This window comes from Manihot esculenta, chromosome 18 (assembly GCF_001659605.2).
Source record: "Manihot esculenta cultivar AM560-2 chromosome 18, M.esculenta_v8, whole genome shotgun sequence".
NCBI classification, from domain to species: domain Eukaryota; kingdom Viridiplantae; phylum Streptophyta; class Magnoliopsida; order Malpighiales; family Euphorbiaceae; genus Manihot; species Manihot esculenta.
This window is the reverse complement of record NC_035178.2, coordinates 31,128,545-31,151,611: the sequence shown is the minus strand read 5'-3', so window position 1 is coordinate 31,151,611 and position 23,067 is coordinate 31,128,545. Positions and strand designations below refer to the sequence as shown.

Genomic DNA, 23,067 nt, shown 5'->3' with positions numbered 1-23,067 from the left:
GTGATTGCTTTTCCCTTACTGTCTCTCCTTACTTTCATAGTATTCTAAGGATTGCCAGAATTTACAACCTTAGAAGGCTGCCCGCTGTAATTGCCTCTATTCTGCTGCGTCTCTATCGAACCAAAATTTCTGTAATTAAAATTCTGATTATACTGCTGTCGTGGTTGGCAATCAACATGTTCTTCTGCCCTTTTGTCCATCTCAATGGCGTCTGCCAAAATGAAAATCGCAGCTACTCCCATCATACAATGAATTTCGTGATTCAGGCCCCTCTGATAATGAGCAACCTGCTGGGCTTCATTCTCATAGTTTTCACACCTCGCCTGCAACCTCAAAAACTCCTCAATATATTCATACACCCTTTGATTCCCCTATACACAGTCATGATACCAATTATACAAAACCTGAGCGTGATCATTAGGCAAGAACCACTATTCAATCATCTACTTCATCAACACCCAGTTTTGTCTGGGTTCCAGCCTCCTCCGATAGCGTTCATTTTGAACCGATTTCCACTACGCTGTTGCACCCCCCTTTAACTTATAGGCTACAATTGGAACCTTGCGATCCTCTTCCACGTTCATAATTTCGAAGAAACGTTCAACCTCTGCCAGCCAATCAAGAATAGATTCCACGTCCAATGAACCAGAAATGTTTTGAAGGTCTATCTTGATCTTGTAACCTTCCTGATAATTCTGTTGGAGATTTGCAGCCATAGGATTTGCACTTCTTAGAAATGAAAAAATAATCATTAATTTTTAGACTTGTTAACCGTTAGATGTAATCGTTATTTAGTATAGAACAGTAATTTATTTATAGCTATTTTATGAATAAAAATTAAATTAAAAATTATATATATAATTTTATTTTTTTATATGAAAGTTAATCTTATTTTTCTTATTTCATTAATTTCAATTAATATTTTTATATGAATCGAATTACAATGCATATAAATAATAATATCAATTTCATATAATTATGTTATCTTATATCATAAAATACTGCCAGTAATATTTAGTCCCATTGATCATTTATATTATTTTATTCATTAAAACATTTTTTTTTCTCATAACATGTTAATCATTAATAACAATTTTATGATTACTAGCAAGTTTATGTTAATAAAAAAGAAAATTTAGTGAACGTTGTCATGTATATCTAATATTTGATATTTATTTTTATTTAAAAATAATATATTTATAATGTAGTGTCAAAAAAATAAAAAATAAATTCTGAAAAGAATTTTTAAAATCTAACATAATAAACTGAAATATTTTTAATCAACTATAATTATAACAACAAAAATTAAAATATGAAATAATTAGGATAAATTACAAATATAGATCTAAAGCTTTTGAGAAACTATAGCCTTAATATATTTATATTCGTAACATATGTGACAGGATATTTTATAATTTTTTTTAAAAACTTTTTGTAACATGATAAAGTATGATAAATAATTATTTAGATTTTGTCATGAGTTTTAACCAATATGGTTTGACTAAAACGATAAAAGAGAAAGATAGGTTAGAAGCCGAAAAATCTTATTGAAATTCTTTAAAGATTGAAAAGTGAGTCTCTAATAGCCAAGGAAGACTATTTATAATAGAAAGAAAATTTTAATATGCAAAATTATAAAAATATCCAAAAAAAATAATTAAAATGCAAAATTGACCCCTAACGATGGAATTTCCTTTCCGAAATTTTCTTTTCGAAATTTCCTTTTCGAAATTTCCTTTTCGAAATTTCCTTTCCGAAAAGCTATCGTGGGTGTCCATCGGACCTCGGCAGCAAAAGTTGGAAAACATCCACATGCTGCTTTGCCAAGTTGCTTGCTGCAATACTGTTGTGAGAATGTATAGGAAGGGCAATAAGATCAACTGTATGCACTGGGACTTTCCTATACACAACTGCAAACGGTGATATCTTTGTGGAGCTGTGGACAGCACTGTTGCAAGCAAATTTGACTTGGCCAAGAGCAAGATTCCAAGCAGATTTCTTGTTACTGCAGATTCAGTGCAGAAGATTGCCAAGCGTGTGGTTCACCACTTTAGTTTGTCCATCAGTTTGGGGATGGGCAGCACTGCTGTATTGAAGTTCAGTTCCAAAACATTTTACATAAAGTCACCTAGAAGTGAGCTAGAAACTTCACATCTCTGTCAAAAGTAATGGTCTTTGGAACGCCATGTAAGCGAACAATCTCCTGGAAAAACAGTTTTGCCATATGAGAAGCTTCATTAGTTTTCTTGCAAGGAATGAAAAGCGCCATTTTGGAGAACCTGTCAACAACAACAAAAATTGAATTAGATCCATGTTGAGTACATGGAAGCTCAAGAACAAAATCCATAAACAAGTCCTCCCAAGGATGTTCTAGAATAGGCAGTGGAGTGTATAAGCCCGTATTCTGCGAATGTCCCTTCTGAGTTTGATAAACTGGGCACTTCTGGACCATCTGACCTGTATCTCTTTTTAATTGTGGCCAGTAAAAATACTCCTCCAACCCAGCAACAGTCTTATCACGCCTCAAATGACCACTCAAACCTCCTCCATGTACCTCCCGAATCAGTTTTTCCCGCAATGAAGATCGAGGAATGCATAACTTGTTCTCTTTAAAAAGAAAGCCATCATGTATCAAGAACCCATCAGTAGGCTGGTGAGCCTGGACTCTAGCCTATATATCAGCAAAGTCATCATCTGTAGCATACAAAACCTTCAGAAATTCAAAACCTACAACCTCCTGATTAATTGTAATCAACAGTGCAGCACTCCTAGTCAATGCATCTGCCACCTTATTATTATGGCCAGCCTTATATTTTATGACATAATGAAAGCTCCAAAATAAGCTGCCCATCGAGCATGCATCTTATTCACTTGTTTTTAAGTTTTAAAATGGATCAAAGATTGATGATCTGTGTGAATAATAAACTCTCGCCCCATCAGATACTGCTCCCAAGTTTTAAAAGCCCGGAATACAACATATAACTCCTGCTCATAAGTGGACCACTTTTTCCTAGCTTTATTCAATTTCTCACTAAAGAAAACAATAGGCCTTTTAGAGTATGACAACACTTCCCCAATCCTAACTCCACAAGCATCACATTCAATCTCAAACAATTTTATCAAAATCGGATAGACCAAGAATAGGGGCAAAAGTAAGCTTATCTTTAATCTCTTCAAAGCTCTTGTTGGCAGTGTCAGTTCAAGCAAATTTCTACACTCTCTCTTTCTTCAAGCAATCTGTGATAGGGGCAATGATGCTGCTAATATTTATGATAAACTGTCGATAGAAAGTAGCAAGGCCATGAAAGCTACAAACTTCAGAAATAGTTTTGGGGATAGGCTAATTCTGTATTGCTTCTACCTTCTTCTCATCAATATGTATCCCTTCTGCACTAACAACAAATCCTAGGAATAGAATGCGCTCCATCATATAAATGCACTTTTAATATTAATAACCAGCTCACTTTCTTGTAAGGCTGTCATGACTTGATGGAGATACTGTAAATGTTCTTCTTCATTGCGACTAAAAATCAAGATGTCATCAAAGTAAACAACCACAAATTTGCATAAGAAAGGACGTAAAACTTGGTTCATAAGTCGCATAAAGGTGCTAGGTGCATTCATCAATCAAAAGGGCATAACCAACCACCCATACAAGCCTTCCTTAATCTTGAAGGCTGTCTTCCATTCATCTCCGTCCTTAATCCAAACTTGGAGATAGCCGTTTTTAAGGTCGATCTTAGAGAAGACTTTAGACCCAGATAGCTGATCCAGCATGTCATCCAGTCATGGAATAGGAAATTGATACTGAACTGTAATTTTGTTTATGACCCTACTATCCACGCACATTCTCTAAGTCCCATCTTTCTTTGGAACTAATATGGTAGGTACTCCATAGGGGCTATGCTCTCCCGAATATGCCCCTTCTTCAATAATTCTTCAACCTGTTCTTGGAGGATTTCACTCTCCTTTGGACTCATTTTGTAATGTGACAGATTCTGTAATTTTGATCCAGGGATGAGATCAATCTAGTGCTGGATATCCCACAACGGTGGGAGCTTGGAGGATTCCTCCACTATCCTGGGAAACTCTTTCAACAGTTCTTTGATGGGTGGTGGTAAAGATGGTGCATCCTCCGCTGTGTCTGTTGCTCTCACCAATAAAGTCAGCATGCCTCCATATTTCTCAACTGCACCTGATAGCCTTTGCACTCCCGTGGAAACAATAACAACATTCTTCCCTTCCACTTTAGAATGTTTCACAGAACTAGAAGGCAAAATAGCAATCTTCTTTCGATTCCATGTGAACATGTATGAATTCTCCTTCCGCTTATGCAAAGCAACAACATCAAACTGCCAAGGGCGACCTAGGAAAATTCCACAGCAGTCCGTATCCACAACATCACAATTAATAGGTTCAGTGTAAGATTTACCGATCGAGATAGGCACACTGCAGATTCTGTTGACCTCAATTGTTGGACCTTCCTTAATCCATTCGACTTTGTATGGCGAAGGGTACGGCTGTGTAGGCAACTGCAATTTCTCCACTAATTGCTTAGCTATTAGATTCTCACAACTGCAACTATCTATAACTAGCCTGCAAATTGCCTCTCCTACTCGACACTTTGCCTGAACAATCTTCCTCCTTTGCATCTCATCCTCCTTTTTTGTCGAGCATAAGATTTTCTTGACCACATAGGTGACCTCTTCATCTTCAAAACCAGCAATAGATCCGTCATCATCATCCATTTCCTCCTCAGATTTAGCCACCTGCTCAACCACATTAACCTTTCGGAAATCATTATTAACTCCTCTACGTTCTGGACAATTATTCGATCGATGACTAGGTTGCCTGCAGCAGTGACATATGTTTCCCTTTTGGCTTCTGATAAGGATTGGTTCTGCCTCCTTTGTGTGCTGCAATGGTGACTGCTTTTCCCTTACTGTCTCTCCTTTCTTTCATAGCATTATGAGGATTGCCATAATTTGCAACCTTAAAAGGTTGCCCGCTATAATTGCCTCTATTCTGCTGCGTCCTTATTGAACCAAAATTTCTGTAATTAAAATTCGGGTTATATTGCTGTCGTGGCTACCAATCAATATGCTCTTCTGCCCTTTTGGCCATCTCAATGGCATCTGCCAAAGGGAAAATCGCAACTACTCCCATCATACAACGAATTTCATGATTTAGGCCACTCTAATAATGAGCAACCTACTGGTCTTCATTCTCACAGTTTTCATACCTCGCCTGGAACCTAAAAAACTCCTCGGTATATTCATCTACCCTTTGATTCTCCTGTACACAGTTATGATACCGGTTATACAAAACCTGAGCGTGATCGCTAGGCAAGAACCGCTATTCAATCATCTGCTTCATCAACACTCAGTTTGATATAAGTTCTGGCCTCCTTCGATAGCGTTCGTTTTAAACTGACTGCCACCAGGCTGCTGCACCCCCCTTTAACTTATGGGCCACCATCGGAACCTTGCGATCTTCTTTCACGTTCATAATTTCGAAGAAACGTTCAACCTCTGCCAGCCAATCAAGAACAGATTCCACGTCCAACGAACCAGAAAAGTTTTAACGGTCTATCTTCATTGACTGTGCAGGTTGTCGAAGGCGGTCAAAAATAACCTTTTTGGTTATCCACAATTTTACAGCTGTAGATAGTAGTAAAAGGATCGAATCCACAGAGAATTAATACTCACCCATTTTTCTTATCAAGACCAAGTAAATAAATAGACAATAAAAATAAAAAGGGGGGTTTTGAGATTGATGAACTAAACTATGATTAAAAATAGTAAAGTAAAGCAAATAATAAAGTAGAAGTAATTCAATAGTGAGAAAAGTCTAGTTGAAGAATTGAATCCAATTCAGTTGTTGGGATTGATCATTGACACATATGTTCCTTTATTTTACTCAGTAAAATAGTTATGGGGGTGGAAGACGCTTCTCACCACCATATCCCTCCTTAAGCATATATTAATTAAGAAACGTCCTCTAATTAATCACTAATCAACAAGTTGCCAAGGAACGTCCTTGGGGCTTTTAGTATCATACAACTGTCAATTGCATTAAGAAAAAGAGAGACCTAATTCTAGCTACCCAAACGTATGGTGATCTTGCTAGATTACGCAATCTCCTTGGTTCTTACACCAAGAGTTACTTGTGTTTGAATAATTCAAGCAATTACGGACTTCAAACTATCCAAACTAACAAATTATTACTTTGCAATTAAGAATCAATGGGGCCTATTGATCTAAATAACAAAGTCCATGAAATTGCATAAATATCGATAAATAAAAGAAGAACATAATAGGTTCAGATCTCACAATCCATAAACAACTTGAAGTCTCACCTAATCTTCAACTAGAAAAAGGGGTATCAGCCACTCATGGCTGAAACTAACATAAAAATAAAAGGAAGAAAACCAGAAAGAAGGAGAGGAAGGAGCTGAACGGCCGGCTGGTGTGGCGCGCGGCTGCAGGTGCAGTCTCCCCAAGATTGAAGCTCGTTTGTTGTTGGTTTAATCCTCTTTTTATAGCTGAATAGGCTGTCCTAAATTGTCATGCAATAGGATGATAGCAGAAATAGCTTAATTTCACCAAAGTTCACTTCAACAAGTTTCATATTTAAAACATGTTTCTCAACTCATAAAGTTGGTCCTCAATTCAATTTCAAACACATACAATATTAGAATGCCATATAATATTAAACTGCCCTTTTGAAAGAATAGAATCTTAGAACTCTTGACTAGACCAATAAAATTTAAAGATTTGGGGTTTATTATTTATTTTTTACACTTCCTACTATATCTTGCCTGAAACCGATAAAGTGAACGTGAAACAAATGGTTACTGAGCCACTTGCCCCAGGTTATTTAGCTCAGGTGGCTACTAGCTCCACTCATAATTACCCAATAAAAAGGTATGAGCGAGTTTTTTAAACGGCCCAAAAAGGGGTGATACTCTCCCAAACACCGATTTCTCCATACAGAATTACCTTAAGGGGTCACCAAGTACCGCACTACTTGGGCCATCGGGTTGGTAATCAATTAATCAAGCAACTAGAGGAATGGGTCATAGGAGTGCATTTATTTCTGATTTTTATTTTTATTTTTTTCTTTTTTCTCTTTTTTTTTTTTAATAATAATACCCCTTAATTTCCACATAAATATATAATCTAGAAAATATCCTTTAATTCATTCTCAATAAAGGGCAGCAACTCATTTAAAAGAACATGCATTTTTTACCCAACTATTTAAATAAGGACCATACTTCATGATATTTCAAAACAAGCCTTAAAAATAAAACTAATAAAATGAACAATGATAAATTTATTCTATTTAAGCTAGCATACAAATGGCATAATAACTTGTATTCTACGATAAAGGACATATCAATTTCCTATGGTAAGTAAGGGGCTGTATAAAAAATATTTTTTATTTTTTTTAATAACTTGTCATTTTTTTTTAAATGATGCAAATACTGAAAATCATAAAAAATTAAATATGAGAAACAATTTAAAGTGCAAGTGCTGAGAAACTGCTGAGAATCATAAAAACAGAATCAAACACCAAAAACTTAAAAGAAAAATGACAGAAAAAAAAATAAAATTCCCAAAAATTTCAGAATGTTCATCAATTATCAATCATCAATCATCTCATCAATCACAAAAAAAAAAACTTCTATTTCCATACCACATCTCCCCCACACTTACTCCTCACATTGTCCTCAATGTGGAAAAAATTCAATTAAACAGGGAAGTGCACAAAAGAAAATAAAAGTAAATCAAAGAGAACTTCCCTTAAGAATAAGTCGCATAGAACTCAGGCTGCTGGTGGTTGGGGTATGGGCAACCCCAAGTGAGAGAGAATGACATCCAATTTGGTATCCATATGGTGCATCTTTGCCTCAAGTCTGGCTAGGCGGGCTTGATCACTAGGTTCTAGAGATGCTGCTGGGGAGGCTGAGGCTGAAGGTGATTGGTCCTTTGTCCGAAATAAACGCGATCGTGGTGGAATGATAGGACCTGGAGGACAAAACACAAATTCTTTCCTCTCGTTGAGGCAAAGTAAGCCCATAGAATTAAGTGCAGATATGTCAAGTGGAGGAATAGGCTCAGCTATGTGTAAATTAGTGTTTTTAATATCAAGTACACCCAACCCTACTGCTAGCATTGAAATTACAGAACCCAAGTATATACCACGCCCAGCATTAGATATACTTTTAAACTGGGAGGCTAACCAAAAACCAAAATTAACTTTTCTTTTTTTTAACATGCACCATAAGAAGAAGAGTTCATATTTTGTGAGTTTAGTTGGATCTTTATTTTTTCCAGAAAATGTGTAACACAGGAACCTGTGAAGGTATCTAAGGGCAGGGCTCTGAATATCATTAGCTTTAGATTTCCCACCCCTAAATTTAAGCTCAGGTTTCCCTGTTAACTCCTTGTATGCTAAAATTGGATCCCAATCCGCTGGGTAGTCACATAATGAATCTAAATATTCAACAGTTTTGACATATTCATTATCATAAATACCCAAATACAAATTAAATGTTGTGATTGAACATTGGACCATTTTATTTTGCAACCTAAAACGAAGTGTAGGAATATTCAAATTAAAATCTTGTGCATCAAAAGAAAACTCATAGGTTGCATAAAATTCACGGCAAAGCTCAACATAGGAGGGACAATCTATAACAAAAAATTTTCTCCATCCAATTGTATCAATTAAAGCATAAACTTCATCATACAATCGCAATTGGATCAAGGTATCATCATGTATTTTCTTACAAGCATAAATATCAGAATGGAGAAAAATTTTATATCTCACCTCATCATCGCCGACAAAGCTAAAATTGCCATGAAGGTCTTGCTCTGCAGGTAGATATCTGGCCTTTCCACCAGCTATTCTGGGCATCCTTTTTTTCTGCTTTTTCTTTGGAGGAGAATCAGCCTGGATTTCTTCACTGGCACTCGAGGTTGTGTCCTCGCTGCTGCCCTCCGAAGCTTCCACGATTAATTTTATGGTTCTGGGTTGCATTTTTCGTTCTTGGAGTTGCCTCAGGATTTCAGGTTTTACCTCCCATTCTTCCTCATCATCACTCATTAAGTCATAAATAGGAACCTTACCTTTCATCTGTGAATGCGGGCGCATGGTTGCATCTGGCGAGGAAGTGGACGGCGGCGGTGTCGGCATTGGAGAGGCTGCGACCGGCGAGAAGGAACGCGCAGAAGGGGCTGTGACCGGCGAGGAGGAACGCGCGGAAGGGGCTGTGACCGGCAAGGAGGAACGCGCGGAAGGGGCTGTGACCGGCGAGGAGGCTGGTATGGTCTGCGTGCGAGGCCTGGTCGCCGCGTCCGAGGGGATCTTCGTCGTGGTCTGGCGGTGGCGCGATGAGCGGCGGCTACCGATCGAAGTGCCGGCGGCGTGGCTGTTGGCGGCACGGGAAGAAGCGGCGCGGGCCATCTGCAGAAAAGAGAAGAAAAAGAAAAGAAAAAGATAGAAGATGAAGACAGAGTTAGAAAAATTTTTTTATTTTTATTTTTATTTTTATTTTATTATTATTATTATTATTTTTTAATTAATTTTTTTTTTAAACAGAAAATAAGATGAAGTAGAACATAACCTACCTTCCTTTGGGAGCAATTTTAAAAATAATAGCTTACCTCCAAAAAGGTTCCCTAAAATCTCGAATTGCCTAGAAGATCCAATCTGCTCCAAAAATAACAAATAAATTAATTTAAAAATAAAAAATTAAAAGAAAACTTACTTGTGACTCTACAGGCTTGGGCAAGCCTGTAATCTTGGGTTGCCTCCCAAGCAGCGCCCTTGTTTATTGTCCTAGGCTGGACTTCCTTCCTTCAAGTTCCGATCTGTGGTACTCCCAGAACCATAATTTCTTCATCTTTGGGCTTGAATCCCTCATAAAAGGGTTTGAGTCTATGGCCATTCACTTTAAAAATTTTACCAGTTTCAAGACTTTGAATTTGCATGGCTCCATGGTTAAAAGTCTTAATTACAACAAATGGACCAATCCATCGTGTCCTTAATTTTCCTGGAAAAAGTTTTAACCGAGAATGAAAAAGCAAAACTTTTTGACCTACCTGAAAATTTTTTCGAGAAATTGATTCATCATGAAAAGTTTTGGTTTTCTCCTTGTAAATTCTGGCACTCTCGTAGGCTTCATTCCTTATTTCCTCCAGTTCCTGCAATTACAACTTTCGATTAGAACTTCCCTCTATTAAGCTGCTGTTCCATTGCTTTATTGCCCAAAAGGCTTTATGCTCTAGCTCAACTGGCAAATGGCAAGGCTTGCCATAAACTAGCCGGAATGGTGACATGCCTATTGGGGTCTTATAGGCTGTCCTATAAGCCCATAGCGCATCATCAAGGCGGTTGCTCCAGTCTTTCCTATTAATATTGACAGTTTTTTCTAGGATCGATTTAATTTCCCTGTTAGAAACCTCCGCTTGACCGTTTGTCTGTGGATGGTATGCTGTAGAGGTACGATGAGTTACTCCATATTTTCTCAACAATGATTCGATCACCTTATTGCAAAAGTGGGTTCCTCGATCACTCACTAGTAGTCGTGGAACTCCAAACCTGACAAAAGTATGAGTTTTCAAAAAAACAGAAACAACTTTTGAATCATTAGTCCTGGTGGCCTTAGCCTCCACCCACTTTGAGACATAGTCAACAGCAAGCAAAATGTATTGGTTTCTAAATGAAGAGGGAAATGGACCCATAAAATCTATACCCCATACATCGAAAATTTCAATTACTAGTATAGGTGCAAGGGGCATCTGGTCTCGGTATCCTAGGTTACCTGTTCTTTGACAATTGGAACATGCCTTACAAAACATATAAGAGTCTTTGAATACATTGGGCCAGTAGAGTTCACATTCTAACACTTTTCTTGCTGTCCTCTTTGGTCCAAAGTGCCCTCCACAGGCTTCTGAGTGGCAGAAACGAAGAATAGACTCTATTTCATTTTCTGGGACACATCTCCTTACTATTTGGTCAGCACAAAATTTCCATAAGTACGACTCATCCCAAACGTATTGTCGCGCATCATGCTTCATTTTCTCTTTCCGGCTTCTTGAAATTCCTGCTGGAAAACTTTTGGTCACCATATAGTTTACCAAATCAGCGTACCAAGGGCTTGTCACCTGCGCAAAAAATAATTGTTCGTCAGGAAATTCATCTTTTAAAGGGAATTCATCTTGGGATTGAAATAAACGACTGAGGTGATCGACAACCAAGTTTTCTGATCCCTTTTTATCCTTAATTTCAAGGTCAAATTCCTGCAACAATAAAATCCAACGAATTAGTCGTGGTTTCGTTTCTTTCTTCTTTAAAAGGTATCTCAAAGCTGCATGGTCAGAAAACACAATTACTTTAGTACCCAACAAATATGATCTAAATCTTTCTAAGGCAAAGACAATTGCTAACAATTCTTTTTCAGTGGTGGTATAATTGCTTTGGGCCTTATCTAAAGTTCTGGATGCATAACATATTACATGGGGTTTTTTATCAATCCGTTGACCAAGAACAGCTCCTAAAGCATAATTACTTGCGTCACACATTATTTCAAATGGATAATGCCAATCTGGTGCTTGCATAATGGGGGCAGCAACTAGCTTTTCTTTAAGAGTATCGAAAGCTTCTCTACACTCATTATCAAAATTAAATGGTACATCCTTTTGCAAAAGTTTGCACAATGGTTGAGCAATCCTTGAGAAGTCTTTGATAAATCTTCTGTAAAATCCTGCATGACCAAGAAAAGATCTAATATCTCGTATACACTTAGGATATGGTAAATCCTTAATTACATCAACCTTGGCCTTATCAACCTCAATTCCTTATTTAGAGACTGTATGTCCTAAAATTAAGCCTTGATCCACCATGAAGTGGCATTTTTCATAATTTAAGACTAAATTAGACTCTAAACATCGTTTTAAGATGTGTGTGAGGTTAATTAGACATTCATCAAATGAATTACCATAAACTGTAAAGTCGTCCATGAATACCTCGATTATCTTCTCAACAAATTCTGAAAATATACTAACCATACATCTTTGGAAAGTTGTTGGTGCGTTGCAAAGCCCAAAAGGCATCCTTCTGTAGGCAAAAGTGCCAAACGGACATGTGAAAGTCGTCTTCTCTTGGTCTTCTGGGGCCACTGGTATCTGATAAAAACCTGAAAAGCCATCCAAACAACAAAAATGAGACTTTCCTGCCAATCTTTCTAACATTTGATCGATAAAAGGTAAAGGGAAATGATCCTTCCTAGTTACTGAATTCAACTTGCGATAGTCTATACAAACCCTCCACCCGTTTTGAACACGAGTGGGAACTGATTCTCCTTCTGAGTTGGTTCTTACTGTTATTCCTGTCTTCTTTGGCACAACTTGGACTGGACTTACCCATCTACTATCTGAAATTGGATATATTATTCCGGCATCGAGCAATTTTAGTATGTCCTTTTTTACAACTTCCATCATAGGTGGGTTCAATCTTCTTTGTGCTTCCCTTTTTGGCTTACTATTTTCTTCAAGGAGGATCTTGTGCATGCACGTAGAGGGGCTTAACCCCTTAAGATCTGCGATTGTCCACCCAACTGCTTCCTTATACTCCTTCAGTACCTGAACAAGCTTATCTTCCTCACCTTTACTCAGTTTATTAGAGACTATGACCGGAAGGGTGTTTTCTTCCCCTAGGAAGACATACTTCAAGTGCGTGGGAAGAGCCTTTAACTCAATCTCCGGGGCCTGAAGAATTGAAGGGAGAAGTTTGTGGTGAGAGTTGGGTATTGAAAGTAAATTAGAGGTACTTACCTTCTGGTCTGATGTATCCAATGAGTGGATGGTCTCTATGATCTCTTCATCAAACTGGGTTGTGCACTCGTTAAGGTAATCTAATGTCAAGTTTTCGGTTAGAACTACCTCCAACTTGTCTTCCTTGCTTAGTCCAAATGCTTCTTGAGCGAGAGGTTCGACTACATCTATGCTACAAACAGAAAAGTTTTCATCAGGATACTTCATTGCATCATAGACATTAAACTTTACCTCTTCTCCATCAAACTCCATTGTGAGCGTGCCTTCATGCACATCAATCTTCGTTCTGGCTGTACTAAGGAATGGTCTTCCTAGCAACAAATCTGTAGAGTTGGATGAATTATCGTCCTCCATGTCTAGGACGAAGAAGTCGGCTGGGAAGATTAATTTTCCCACTTGGACTAAAACATCTTCCAATACACCCTTAGGATAGACTATTGATCTATAGGCGAGTTGGAGTGTGATTCCTGTTTGTTTTAACGGGCCTGCATCCAAAGACAAATAAACTGATAGAGGCATGACATTTATGGAAGCTCCTAAGTCACACATTGCCTTTTTTACTTCAAGGTTTCCTACTTTACATGATATAGCAAACATGCCTTTGTCTTTACATTTTGGTGCAATTTTTCTTTGGAGTACAGCTGACACATTCTCCCCTACTTTAATCTTTTCATGCCCATACAATTTTCTTTTATTAGTGCAAAGGTCTTTTAGAAATTTCGCGTACCTGGGTATTTGTTTTATGGTCTCAATAAGGGGTATGTTTACCTGGACCTTGCGAAAGATCTCTAAGATCTCTTTCTCTTCCTTTTCCCTCTTTGTTTGTGCAAGTCTTTCGGGAAAAGGTGGACGAATTACCTGCATCGGAGTTTGTTCTTCCTCAGATTCCTGGGGTTGTTTCTCTTCTGGAATCTCTATTTCTGCTTCTACCTTCTGGTCTGCTGTACTACCTTGGGCAAGCCTCTTCTGGCTGGCAGACTCCAACTCCTTCCCACTTCGCAAGGTAATTGCACTTGCGTTCTGTTTTGGATTTGGCATAGTTTGGGAGGGCAGTTTCCCTTGTGATTCTAGCTTGCTTACTGATGTAGCAAGTTGGCTCATTTGATTCTCCAAATTCTGAATGCTTGACTTTGTTTCCTGTTGAAAAGCAAGAGTGCTATTAGCAAGGGATTGAACAATGTCTTCTAGAGACATACCTGATTTTGTAGCTTGATAGTTGGTCCTTGGTTGGTAGTTCTGCTGTCTATTCCCATAACTAAGGTTTGGATGATCTCTCCACCCTGGATTGTAAGTGCTTGAAAATGGGTCATACTTCCTTTGTTGTCCATTGAATTGTTGTCCATTGAATCCTCCAATGGCGTTTACCTGTTGCTCTCCTTCTTGAAGGATAGGACACATATCTGTGGGGTGATCTGCTTGTTTGCAAATGCCACAAGTTCGTGTATTGTTCCCTGTAGCCAATTGTTGAATTGCAGCTGTTAGTTGTGAAATTTTAGAATCTAAAGATGCAATACTTACTTCATTGGCATTTCTTGGAATGTCCTCTTCTCGGCCATATTGTCTAGAATTGGCAGCTAATTTGGAGATTAAAGTTTTACCTTCTTCAGGTTCCATTTCTGCAATGGCTCCTCCACTAGCAGCATCTATTATTCTTCGTTCTAATGGCAAAAGTCCTTCGGAAAAGTGAAGATTAAGTTGTTTTGGAGTGATTCCATGTTTTGGACAACTTGCAATTAATTTCTTATACCTTTCCCAATATTCATGTAAAATTTCATTTTTTCTTTGCTTAATTCCACTTATTTCCTTTCTTATTGATGATGCTTTGATCGCTGGAAAAAATCTTTCTAAGAATAAGTCTCTAATTTGCGCCCAAGTGGTGATTGAACCTGGGGGCAAATAGTAGAGCCAATCCTTAGCAGATTCAATTAAAGTGAAAGGGAAAGCTACCAACCTTATTTGTTGATCAGTTATACCTAGACATAAAACTCCTTTAGATGACAATGAGGGTCTTCATTCTCCAAGCCTTGGAATTTTGGTAACATATGAATCATACCTGTTCGTAATTCCAAGGGTGCATTCAGTATTGGGTATGTTATGCAAAGGGGTTGCTCTTCAGCGGCAGCAGCTGCGGCCATATTGTCTCTTTGATTTGTGTCAATTAGAGGCTCAGTTGGTGTTGAAGATGAGGTCTCTTCAGTGCGCAAAGGAGATCGGGCAGATGGTTGAGAGGCTCCCGAATTGGCCTGTTTTTGCAACTTAGTTGCTTTTCTCAACCTTTTTGCAGTCTTCTCGATTTCTGGATCAAACTGAATCCTGCTATTCTCAGATCTGGTCATAAAAACAAAAACAAATTGTTAGAGGTCCCCGGCAACGGCGCCAAAATTTGACGGGTGTCGAATCCGTCAATTTAAATTTACTTCCCTTCTCTTGATTGTTAAGAACTTGAAGATAGGGTGAGTGAGTATCGATCCCACAGAGACCTTAAAACTGTTTAATTTAAATGACCAAATTGAAATAGAGAAATAGTTTAATGAAAAAGTGAGAAGAAGAGATTTTTCTTTTCTATGAAAATGGTTGTACCTTGGGCGAGCCAATAAAAATAAAAGAATTATAAATAAATAAATAATGTAATTGAAAATTTAGAAACAACTAATTAATAAAAACTTTCAGCTGAAGGTAATCAAATTGAGGTATTTGCAGTTGATCATTGGTTAGAAACAAAATATTTCATATTATTATCTATTGTTTGGTTATAGTGGTCAAACACGCGAATCCCACCAATTCTTCCTTATGAATACATTAATCCGCTTCGCGCTTAAATTAATTCCTAGTTAACTAACAATCCCAACACGCGTGTAGATTTAATTAGTCAACTACATTAAGAGAGAAGAACCCAAACTTGATCAATAAAAACACGCGTTTTATTTAAATCAAATCCACTAATTTCTTAATATAAACTAATATATTAATTGCTACTTATTATTAACCCAATTAAACAATTACGGATTTGATTAGATTAATTAGCAATATGTTGTCTTCCCAAGAGATTCAATGGGCCCCTTGAATTCTCAAGAAAATAACAATGGAGGTGGTGTTCCTCGAATTCAGAAATTAATAGAAAATAGAAAATAAGATGAAGAGAATTAAAGCACATAACCTCACAACTTAAACAAACCTCAAAATTAAATTAACCTTCAACTGAAAAATAATTGTCTAGCCACTCATGGCCATAATAAAATTATAACAATTAAGTAAAAGAAGAAGAAAAGAAGATGGAGAAGAAGGTGGGAGAACAGCAAGAGAGGAAATGAGAGTGAGAAGTAGAATCTGTCCCCCTAGGTTGAATGCTAGAGCCTTTATATAGGCACAAAAAGATAAAACTTAATAATTAAAATAAAATCTATTATTCCTATCTTATCTCTATCCTAATCTTATCTCTATCCTCATCTGATTGAGTTTGTTTCAACTTGACCCATTTGAATATGATCTTATCATTGTTTAGGTGGCAAAATCTATCTTTATCTTCCCTTCGATTGTAGCTTCCCAGTATAAAAATCCTTTATTTCAGTATTTTTTTCTTCCTTTTATCAACTTCTGCTCACAAACCTGTATAAAATTAAATTCAAATTAAAATTAAATATTTACATTAAAATTACAGCAAAATCAAGGAATTAAATGAGGAAAAAAAATGTGAATTTTGCAACTCATCAGTTAGTAATTGTTTTTCTCATTAGAGATATTATACATGCACATATTTTTGTTTAGTTTAGACTTTTCCTAGCTCTTGGAGTGATTTGCCTTTACTTGAAGTGCTTTATCCAGCTTATTGCACTTTTATCCTTGCCTGAAAAAGTCACCAACCTTTTGACGCGAAGATGCATATTTGTGATACCCACCTCCGGTTACTTAGTTGGTCACCTGTCCAAGTGGCTACTAGCTCTGTTCATAGTCTTTGACCATTGAAACAGTTTTTAATTTGTGCTTTTGAGGTCTTTGCCTTTGCTGAATTTCTTTTTTCTCAATGAATTGGGCAAATCTAACACCAATTGCTAAAATAAGTCATATTTCGTTATTCACACATCTTTATTATTCTCTCTAATGAGTAATGTCATATATTTTTCACCATAGCAAGCTCCAAGATTCAATTCAAAAGGAAATTCTCAAAAATAAATACAACTCACTGCAATTGATTCAACTTAGGTTTAAATAGTCATCACATCAATAGGGTCATGGAAAGAAAGCTCATTCAACATAGTCTACGTGTTTGAGTAAAGCATATAAAAACAGATAAGAGAAAAAATTGTGGCTACATGTGTGTGAAGACTGTGGCTATGTGAATATGTATGTGAATTGAAAACAAAAATATAAAAAATGAAAAAAATTCACCTAATATATGCTAATTAAAAATTAAAGCTTAAATGAATATAAAAGAAATTAAAAAGAACGCATAAAGCATCAAAATTCAGAGATATGCACCCCCACACCTAATTCATGCATTTTCCTCAATATATTGGAAATATAAAAGCAAAAAGAGAGAAAGTGACTCCCCTGTGTGGTTTTTTGGGCAGCTGTTTGGGCAAATTGCTAGCCAAACTAGGTGCCTCTGTGGTCAGCTGGCAGTAGGTGTTGCACCTGCAGCTGCAGCATGTCTCCCACTAGGCAAATTGCCTCCGCTGGGTTGCCTCCCAATAGCGCCCTAGTTTAAAGTCGCGGGCTGGACCTTCTCGACTTGATCAAGGCTCAAGTAATTGGGGGAGGAAAAAGGGTCCCAACTGAATTAAGTAAGAAGTGCAGCACGCCTTTCGTTTTGGTCATAACCTATCCTATTTCTTTCATGTACTCATGAAGTAACATGATTAGTTTCTACTCTTTCAAGTGAGGTGTGCCTCTAGCCCTTATGTTTGCATTTTTAAGATGATTGGGCAGCACTTCGAACTCCAATTCATATTTCTTCATAGATGGCTGCAATTTGGTACTGAATTTGAGCAAATCGAATTCTGCCTTATCCTCTGCTGGTGTTTTGGGCAAACCACTTTCTGGTTGTGTTGTCTGCATAACTGGTTTGGGCAATCCAAAATCTGCCTGGGCTGTCTACTGAAGTGGTTTGGGCAAACCAGATTCTGCCAAGTTCTGCAGTTTGGGCAAACTGCATTCTGTTTAGGCTGCCTGCTGAACTAGTTCGGGCCAACTACTGTCTGGCTGTTTTTCCTTTTCTGTCCATTTGGGCGAATGGTTATCTACTTGTGTTACCTGCATAACCTGTTTGGGCAAACAACATTTTGTCTTCTGAACAGAATCTGTATGTCCAGTTTGTGCTGGTGAATAGATTTTTGCCTTATTTGTCTGTTCGGGCAAACAGTTTCTTCCCTGCTATGCAGCCTGCCTATCTGTTTGGCCTGTTGTTTGGGCAAACAGATTTTCTGGATCACTTTTTGGCAGATTTTCTTCAGCAACCTATTTTTGCAATTGTGCAGCCCTATCATCAGCTCTGTCATTCTAAAGCTCTCTCCCACTTCTCAACATGATGGCACTAACATTTTGCTTTAGATTAATCTCTGTTTGGGAAGGTAATTTTCCTTGAGATTCTAGTTTACTCACAGAAGTAGCCATTTGACTCATTTGCTCTTGAAGGTTTTGCACCATATTTGCTAAAGATTTTGCGATTTCTTCAAGGGGCACACTAGATTCCTGAGGTGCTGCTTGGGCTGGACTTTGATATTGATTTGCCCTAGCATAACTGAAGTTCGGGTGCTCCCTCTAACTTAGAATGTAGGTGTTAGAGTAGGGATCGTATCTCTACTGTCCATTAAAACCTCCATTGGTATTGACTTGCTGTTCTTGATGAATTTGTTGAGCCTGACCTACAACCAAACTACGGATAACAGAAGTTAAATCAGAAATTTGTGAGGCTAAGGAAGATGTACTTACCTCATTAACTCTCCTTGGCAGTTCTCTTTGATCTCTATATTGCTTGGATGCGGCTGCCATTGTTGAAATTAACTTTCTAATTGCTTTAGATGTTTTATCTTCAATTGAATCTCCACATGCTACATCAATGAATTTTCTTTCGGATGGCAGCAAACCTCCATAGAAACGTCCAACAAGGGATTTATCAGAGATGTTATGTTGAGGGCAATTTGTGCACAATCGATTGAATCTTTCCCAATATTCGTGTAGCTCTTCATAATCTTTTTGCTTGATGCAAATGATCTCTCTTCTGATGCCAATAACTTTTGAGGTTGGGAAGTATTCGCTCAAGAAGGCTCTCACCTTCCCATCGCATAAAGTGATGGATCTGGGTGGTAAATAGAACAACCAATCTTTGGCAAAATCATCAAGAGAAAAGGGAAAGGCTCTTAATTTAACATGCTCTTCGGAAATACCTTGAGGCCTTATTGTTGAGCATACGATGTGAAATTCTTTAAGGTGCTTGTGTGGATCTTCATTCTCCAAACCTCTGAATTTTGGAAGTAGGTGAATTAATCCGACTTTAAGCTCAAAAGAGGCTGTCAAAGGTGGGTAAGTGATGCACCATAGTGCTTGATCATCCACGGGTGCTGCTAGTTCAGGAAGAGTCCTTTCTTGTGCCATTAGAGCTCTCACCTCAACATTTTTAGCTTCAAATTCAGCAAGGACAGTAGCTGGTTCAAGAGTAGAAGCTATTGCATTTTCTACCTCTTCAGGTGCTACTGTGACTGCCTTTATTGCAGCTAATTCAGATGGTGTTTGGGGGGCTGGTTCTGGAATTTTTTTGGCAAGAATTTCTGGTTTTTAGGCTGGTTCGGGTGCAGCAGCTTGTGTATCAGTTGCGGATGAATCTATCACCTCTGTGGCAGATTGTGCAGTAAATTCAGCAGCTGGTTTAGCAAGTTCTGTAGCTGGTTCTGTTTCTTGGGACAGTAGCTTTGCCAGCAAATTCAACTTTGAATTCAGCAGCAGGTGGCACAGATTGTTCTGTTTCTTGGACAGCAGTCTTGACAGTAGGTGCAGAAGGTGATTCTTCAGCAGCATTGGTCTGAATGTGTTGTGTAGCAAATTGAATTGCAGCTTCCAAGTTGGTGGCTACTGTTTGATGGAGACTGTTTTGAGGCTTGGTTCCTCGGATTGGCTTGTCTTGATGTGCACTCAATTTATGGATCGTAGAGTAGATATTCCTTACGTCCAGCCCTAGTCATGAAAGAAAAATAAGTTAGTTAAATCAACTCCCCGATAACGGCGCCAATTTTTAACTGTGCGATTGTCGAAGCCAGTAAAAAATAACCTTTTTGGTTATCCATAATTTTACAACTGTAGATAGTGGTAAAAGGATCGAATCCACAGGGAATTGATACTCACCTATTTTTCTTATCAAGACTAAGCAAAAAAATAGACAATAAAAATAAAAAGGGGGATTTTGAGATTGATGAACTAAACTAGAATTAAAAATAGTAAAGTAAAGCAAATAATAAAGTAAAGGTAATTCAATAACGAGAAAAGTCTAGTTGAAGAATTGGATCCATTTCAGTTGTTGGGATTGATCATTGACACATAGGTTTCTTTATTTGACTCAATAAATTAGTTATGGGGGTGGAAGACGCTTCTCACCACCATATCCCTCCTTAAGCATAGATTAATTAGGAAACGTCCTCTAATTAATCACTAATCAACAAGTTGCCAAGGAACGTCCTTGGGGCTTTTAGCATCATACAACTGTCAATTGCATTAAGAAATAGAGAGACCTAATTCTAGCTACCCAAACGTATGGTGATCTTGCTAGATTACGCAATCTCCTTGGTTTTTACACCAAGAGTTACTTGTGTTTGAATAATTCAAGCAATTACAGACTTCAAACTATCCAAACTAACAAGTTATTACTTTGCAATTAAGAATCAATAGGCCCTATTGATCTAAATAACAAAGTAACAATGGAATTAAGCATGAAATTGCATAAATATTGATAAATAAAAGAAGAACATAATAGGTTCAGATCTCACAATCCATAAACAACTTGAAGTTTCACCTAATCTTCAACTAGAAAAAGGAATTCCAGCCACTCATGGCTGAAACTAACATAAAAATAAAAGAAAGAAAACCAGAAAGAAGGAGAGGAAGGAGCTGATTGGCCGGCTAGTGTGGCGCGCAACTGCAGGTGCAGTCTCCCCAAGATTGAAGCTCGTTTGTTGCTAGTTTAATCCTCTTTTTATAGCTGAATAGGCTGCCCTAAGTTTCTTGATTTGGATGGAGTTCTTTTCCTATTTAGAGTTGGATTTTCTTGAAGGCAATTGAATCTTCTTGAGATTTGGCTTCCTAAATAGGTGGGATAGAGTGCTGAGTTGTCTTCACATGTTTGGAGAGGGAAAGACTTCTTCGAAAGTTTGAAATTTGAATTTCCCGCGTCTCTGCTTCAGCTTTGTTTGGGCAAATGGTCTTGGGCAAACCAGGCTTGATCTCATTTGTTATCTTTTGGGCAGTTTTAAGGCCATTTTTACTAAATTACGCTTTTACACCATTTTCTGCAAAATAAGATCGAAATCACAAAATTAGGTAGAAAATGTGTAAATTAACATTAATAACAACATGAAAAATGGATCTAAATTTGGCTTGATCATTCATCTTATAACTTTCCTGATAATTCTGTTAGGGATTTGCAGCCACAGTATTGGCGACCACAAGATTGGCGGCCACAGGATTGTCAATTGGCTGGGGGTGTGCGGCGGAGGCTGGTTGGTAGATTCCTTACTGCAGGGCCAGCTATCCGATCATCTCTCTCAATTCTGCCAAAGATGCCTCAATTGTAGCAAGTCGCGCCTCTTGATTGCCTACCATGGTCGAACTTTACTCTGATACCAATCTAATAAAGGACTATTTAGACTCCATTAGGAGTTTTAACTAATATCGCTTGGCTAAGACGATAAAAGAGAAAGATAGAGTAGAAGCCAAAAAATCTTATTGAAATTCTTTAGAAATTGAAAAGTGAGTCTCTAATAGCTAATAGCCAAGGAAGGCTATTTATAATAGAAAAAAAAAACCTAATATGCAAAATTAAGTAATTCTTATCCGTAGCCATTTAATTCTAAAATTTATTTTATTTATATCACTTAAGTTTAATTTTATTTTATATGAGATTACTTTAATTTGCTATCGCAGATATTCAAATTACCAACTTTTTTATCCTTTTTCTCTCTTCATTTTATCTTCTTTATATTTAATTAATTGATAATTATTTATTAGTGTAATTATTTTAGCTTTAGAATACTTTTGTTATTAAATTCAACCATCAATTATAATACATTTGCTATTTAATGATAATTTAAATATAAATTTGGAATTGAAAAACATTCTCTTTGTGTAAATTAACTAAATGTTTAAAAATTTATACTAAAATTAATGGTTAATTATTAATATATTTATTGGGTATATATATATATATATAACACATTAAATCATTTAAATTTAAAAATGGATTCAACCTAAGAATATGTGAAAAATATTCCTATACTCCTCCATAAAAAAATAGGAGTGAAGTACATAGGGAAAGCATTTTTGGTCCTTAATCCAACGTCTCTTTCTTTTTTCCTAACAACTCTTTCTCTCTTCTTTCTTTCTCTCCAACTCTTTTATGCAACTTTCTTAGAGATAAACTTTCGTTATAAACTTTCCAGATTTAGTTTAATTATTGGAGTCTAAGAGAAATCCTATACATTTTCTTTTATTTTACAAGTCCTATGAAGGACAAAAAAGCATCGTCTGTAGAAATAATAGAGATTTTATCGTCACTCGAATTTTCAAACTAACCCATTAAGATCCACATGGCCAAACTATATTAAAAACTTTAATCATATACATTAATTAACTAATAATTATTTACTAATGTAATTATTTTAGCTTTAAAATACTTTTATTATTAAATTGCACAATCAATTATACAATACATTTGCTATTTTAATGATAATTTGAATTCAAATTTGGAATTGATTCAAATTTAGAATTGAAAAATATTTTCTTTATGTACACTAAAAGTTGAAGAATTTATACTAAAATTAACAGATTAACAAATTCATTAGGTTTATACATATATAAACATTAAATAATTTAAATTAAATAATAGACTCAATAGAAGAATATTTAAAAAAAAGAGAAGAAATTCAAAGGCAAGTGACTATTATTGGAGGAAGTGCATATGCTTGCACTTAAAGTACACACAATAATTTCTATAATCCATTATGTAAAGCAATAGGATTACAGA

General features: G+C 36.8%; 1 protein-coding gene across 2 annotated transcripts; it reads right to left on the bottom strand.

The window, feature by feature from the left end:
- Window positions 1-7,689: 7,689 nt before the first annotated feature.
- Window positions 7,690-9,502, bottom strand: LOC122722525 (flocculation protein FLO11-like). 2 transcript variants are annotated; one of them, XM_043953549.1, is made up of 2 exons: window positions 8,836-9,502; window positions 7,690-8,051 (listed from the first exon to the last, which is right to left on the bottom strand). In XM_043953549.1, exons 1-2 carry the CDS (start codon window positions 9,469-9,471, stop codon window positions 7,947-7,949), a joined length of 741 nt encoding a protein of 246 aa, XP_043809484.1. In that variant the 5' UTR covers window positions 9,472-9,502; the 3' UTR covers window positions 7,690-7,946. The 2 variants fall into 2 exon arrangements, with proteins under 2 accessions (XP_043809484.1, XP_043809485.1); XM_043953550.1 differs by having other exon boundaries at window positions 7,690-8,030; window positions 8,836-9,498.
- Window positions 9,503-23,067: the final 13,565 nt, after the last annotated feature.

Coding starts and splice junctions, on each gene's coding strand:
- LOC122722525 (XM_043953549.1), bottom strand. CDS start 9,471: ATGGCCCGCGCCGCTTCTTCCCGTGCCGCCAACAGCCACGCCGCCGGC. Junction 8,052..8,835: donor GCTTTGTCGGCGATGATGAG/GTGAGATATAAA, acceptor ACGAGAGGAAAG/AATTTGTGTTTTGTCCTCCA.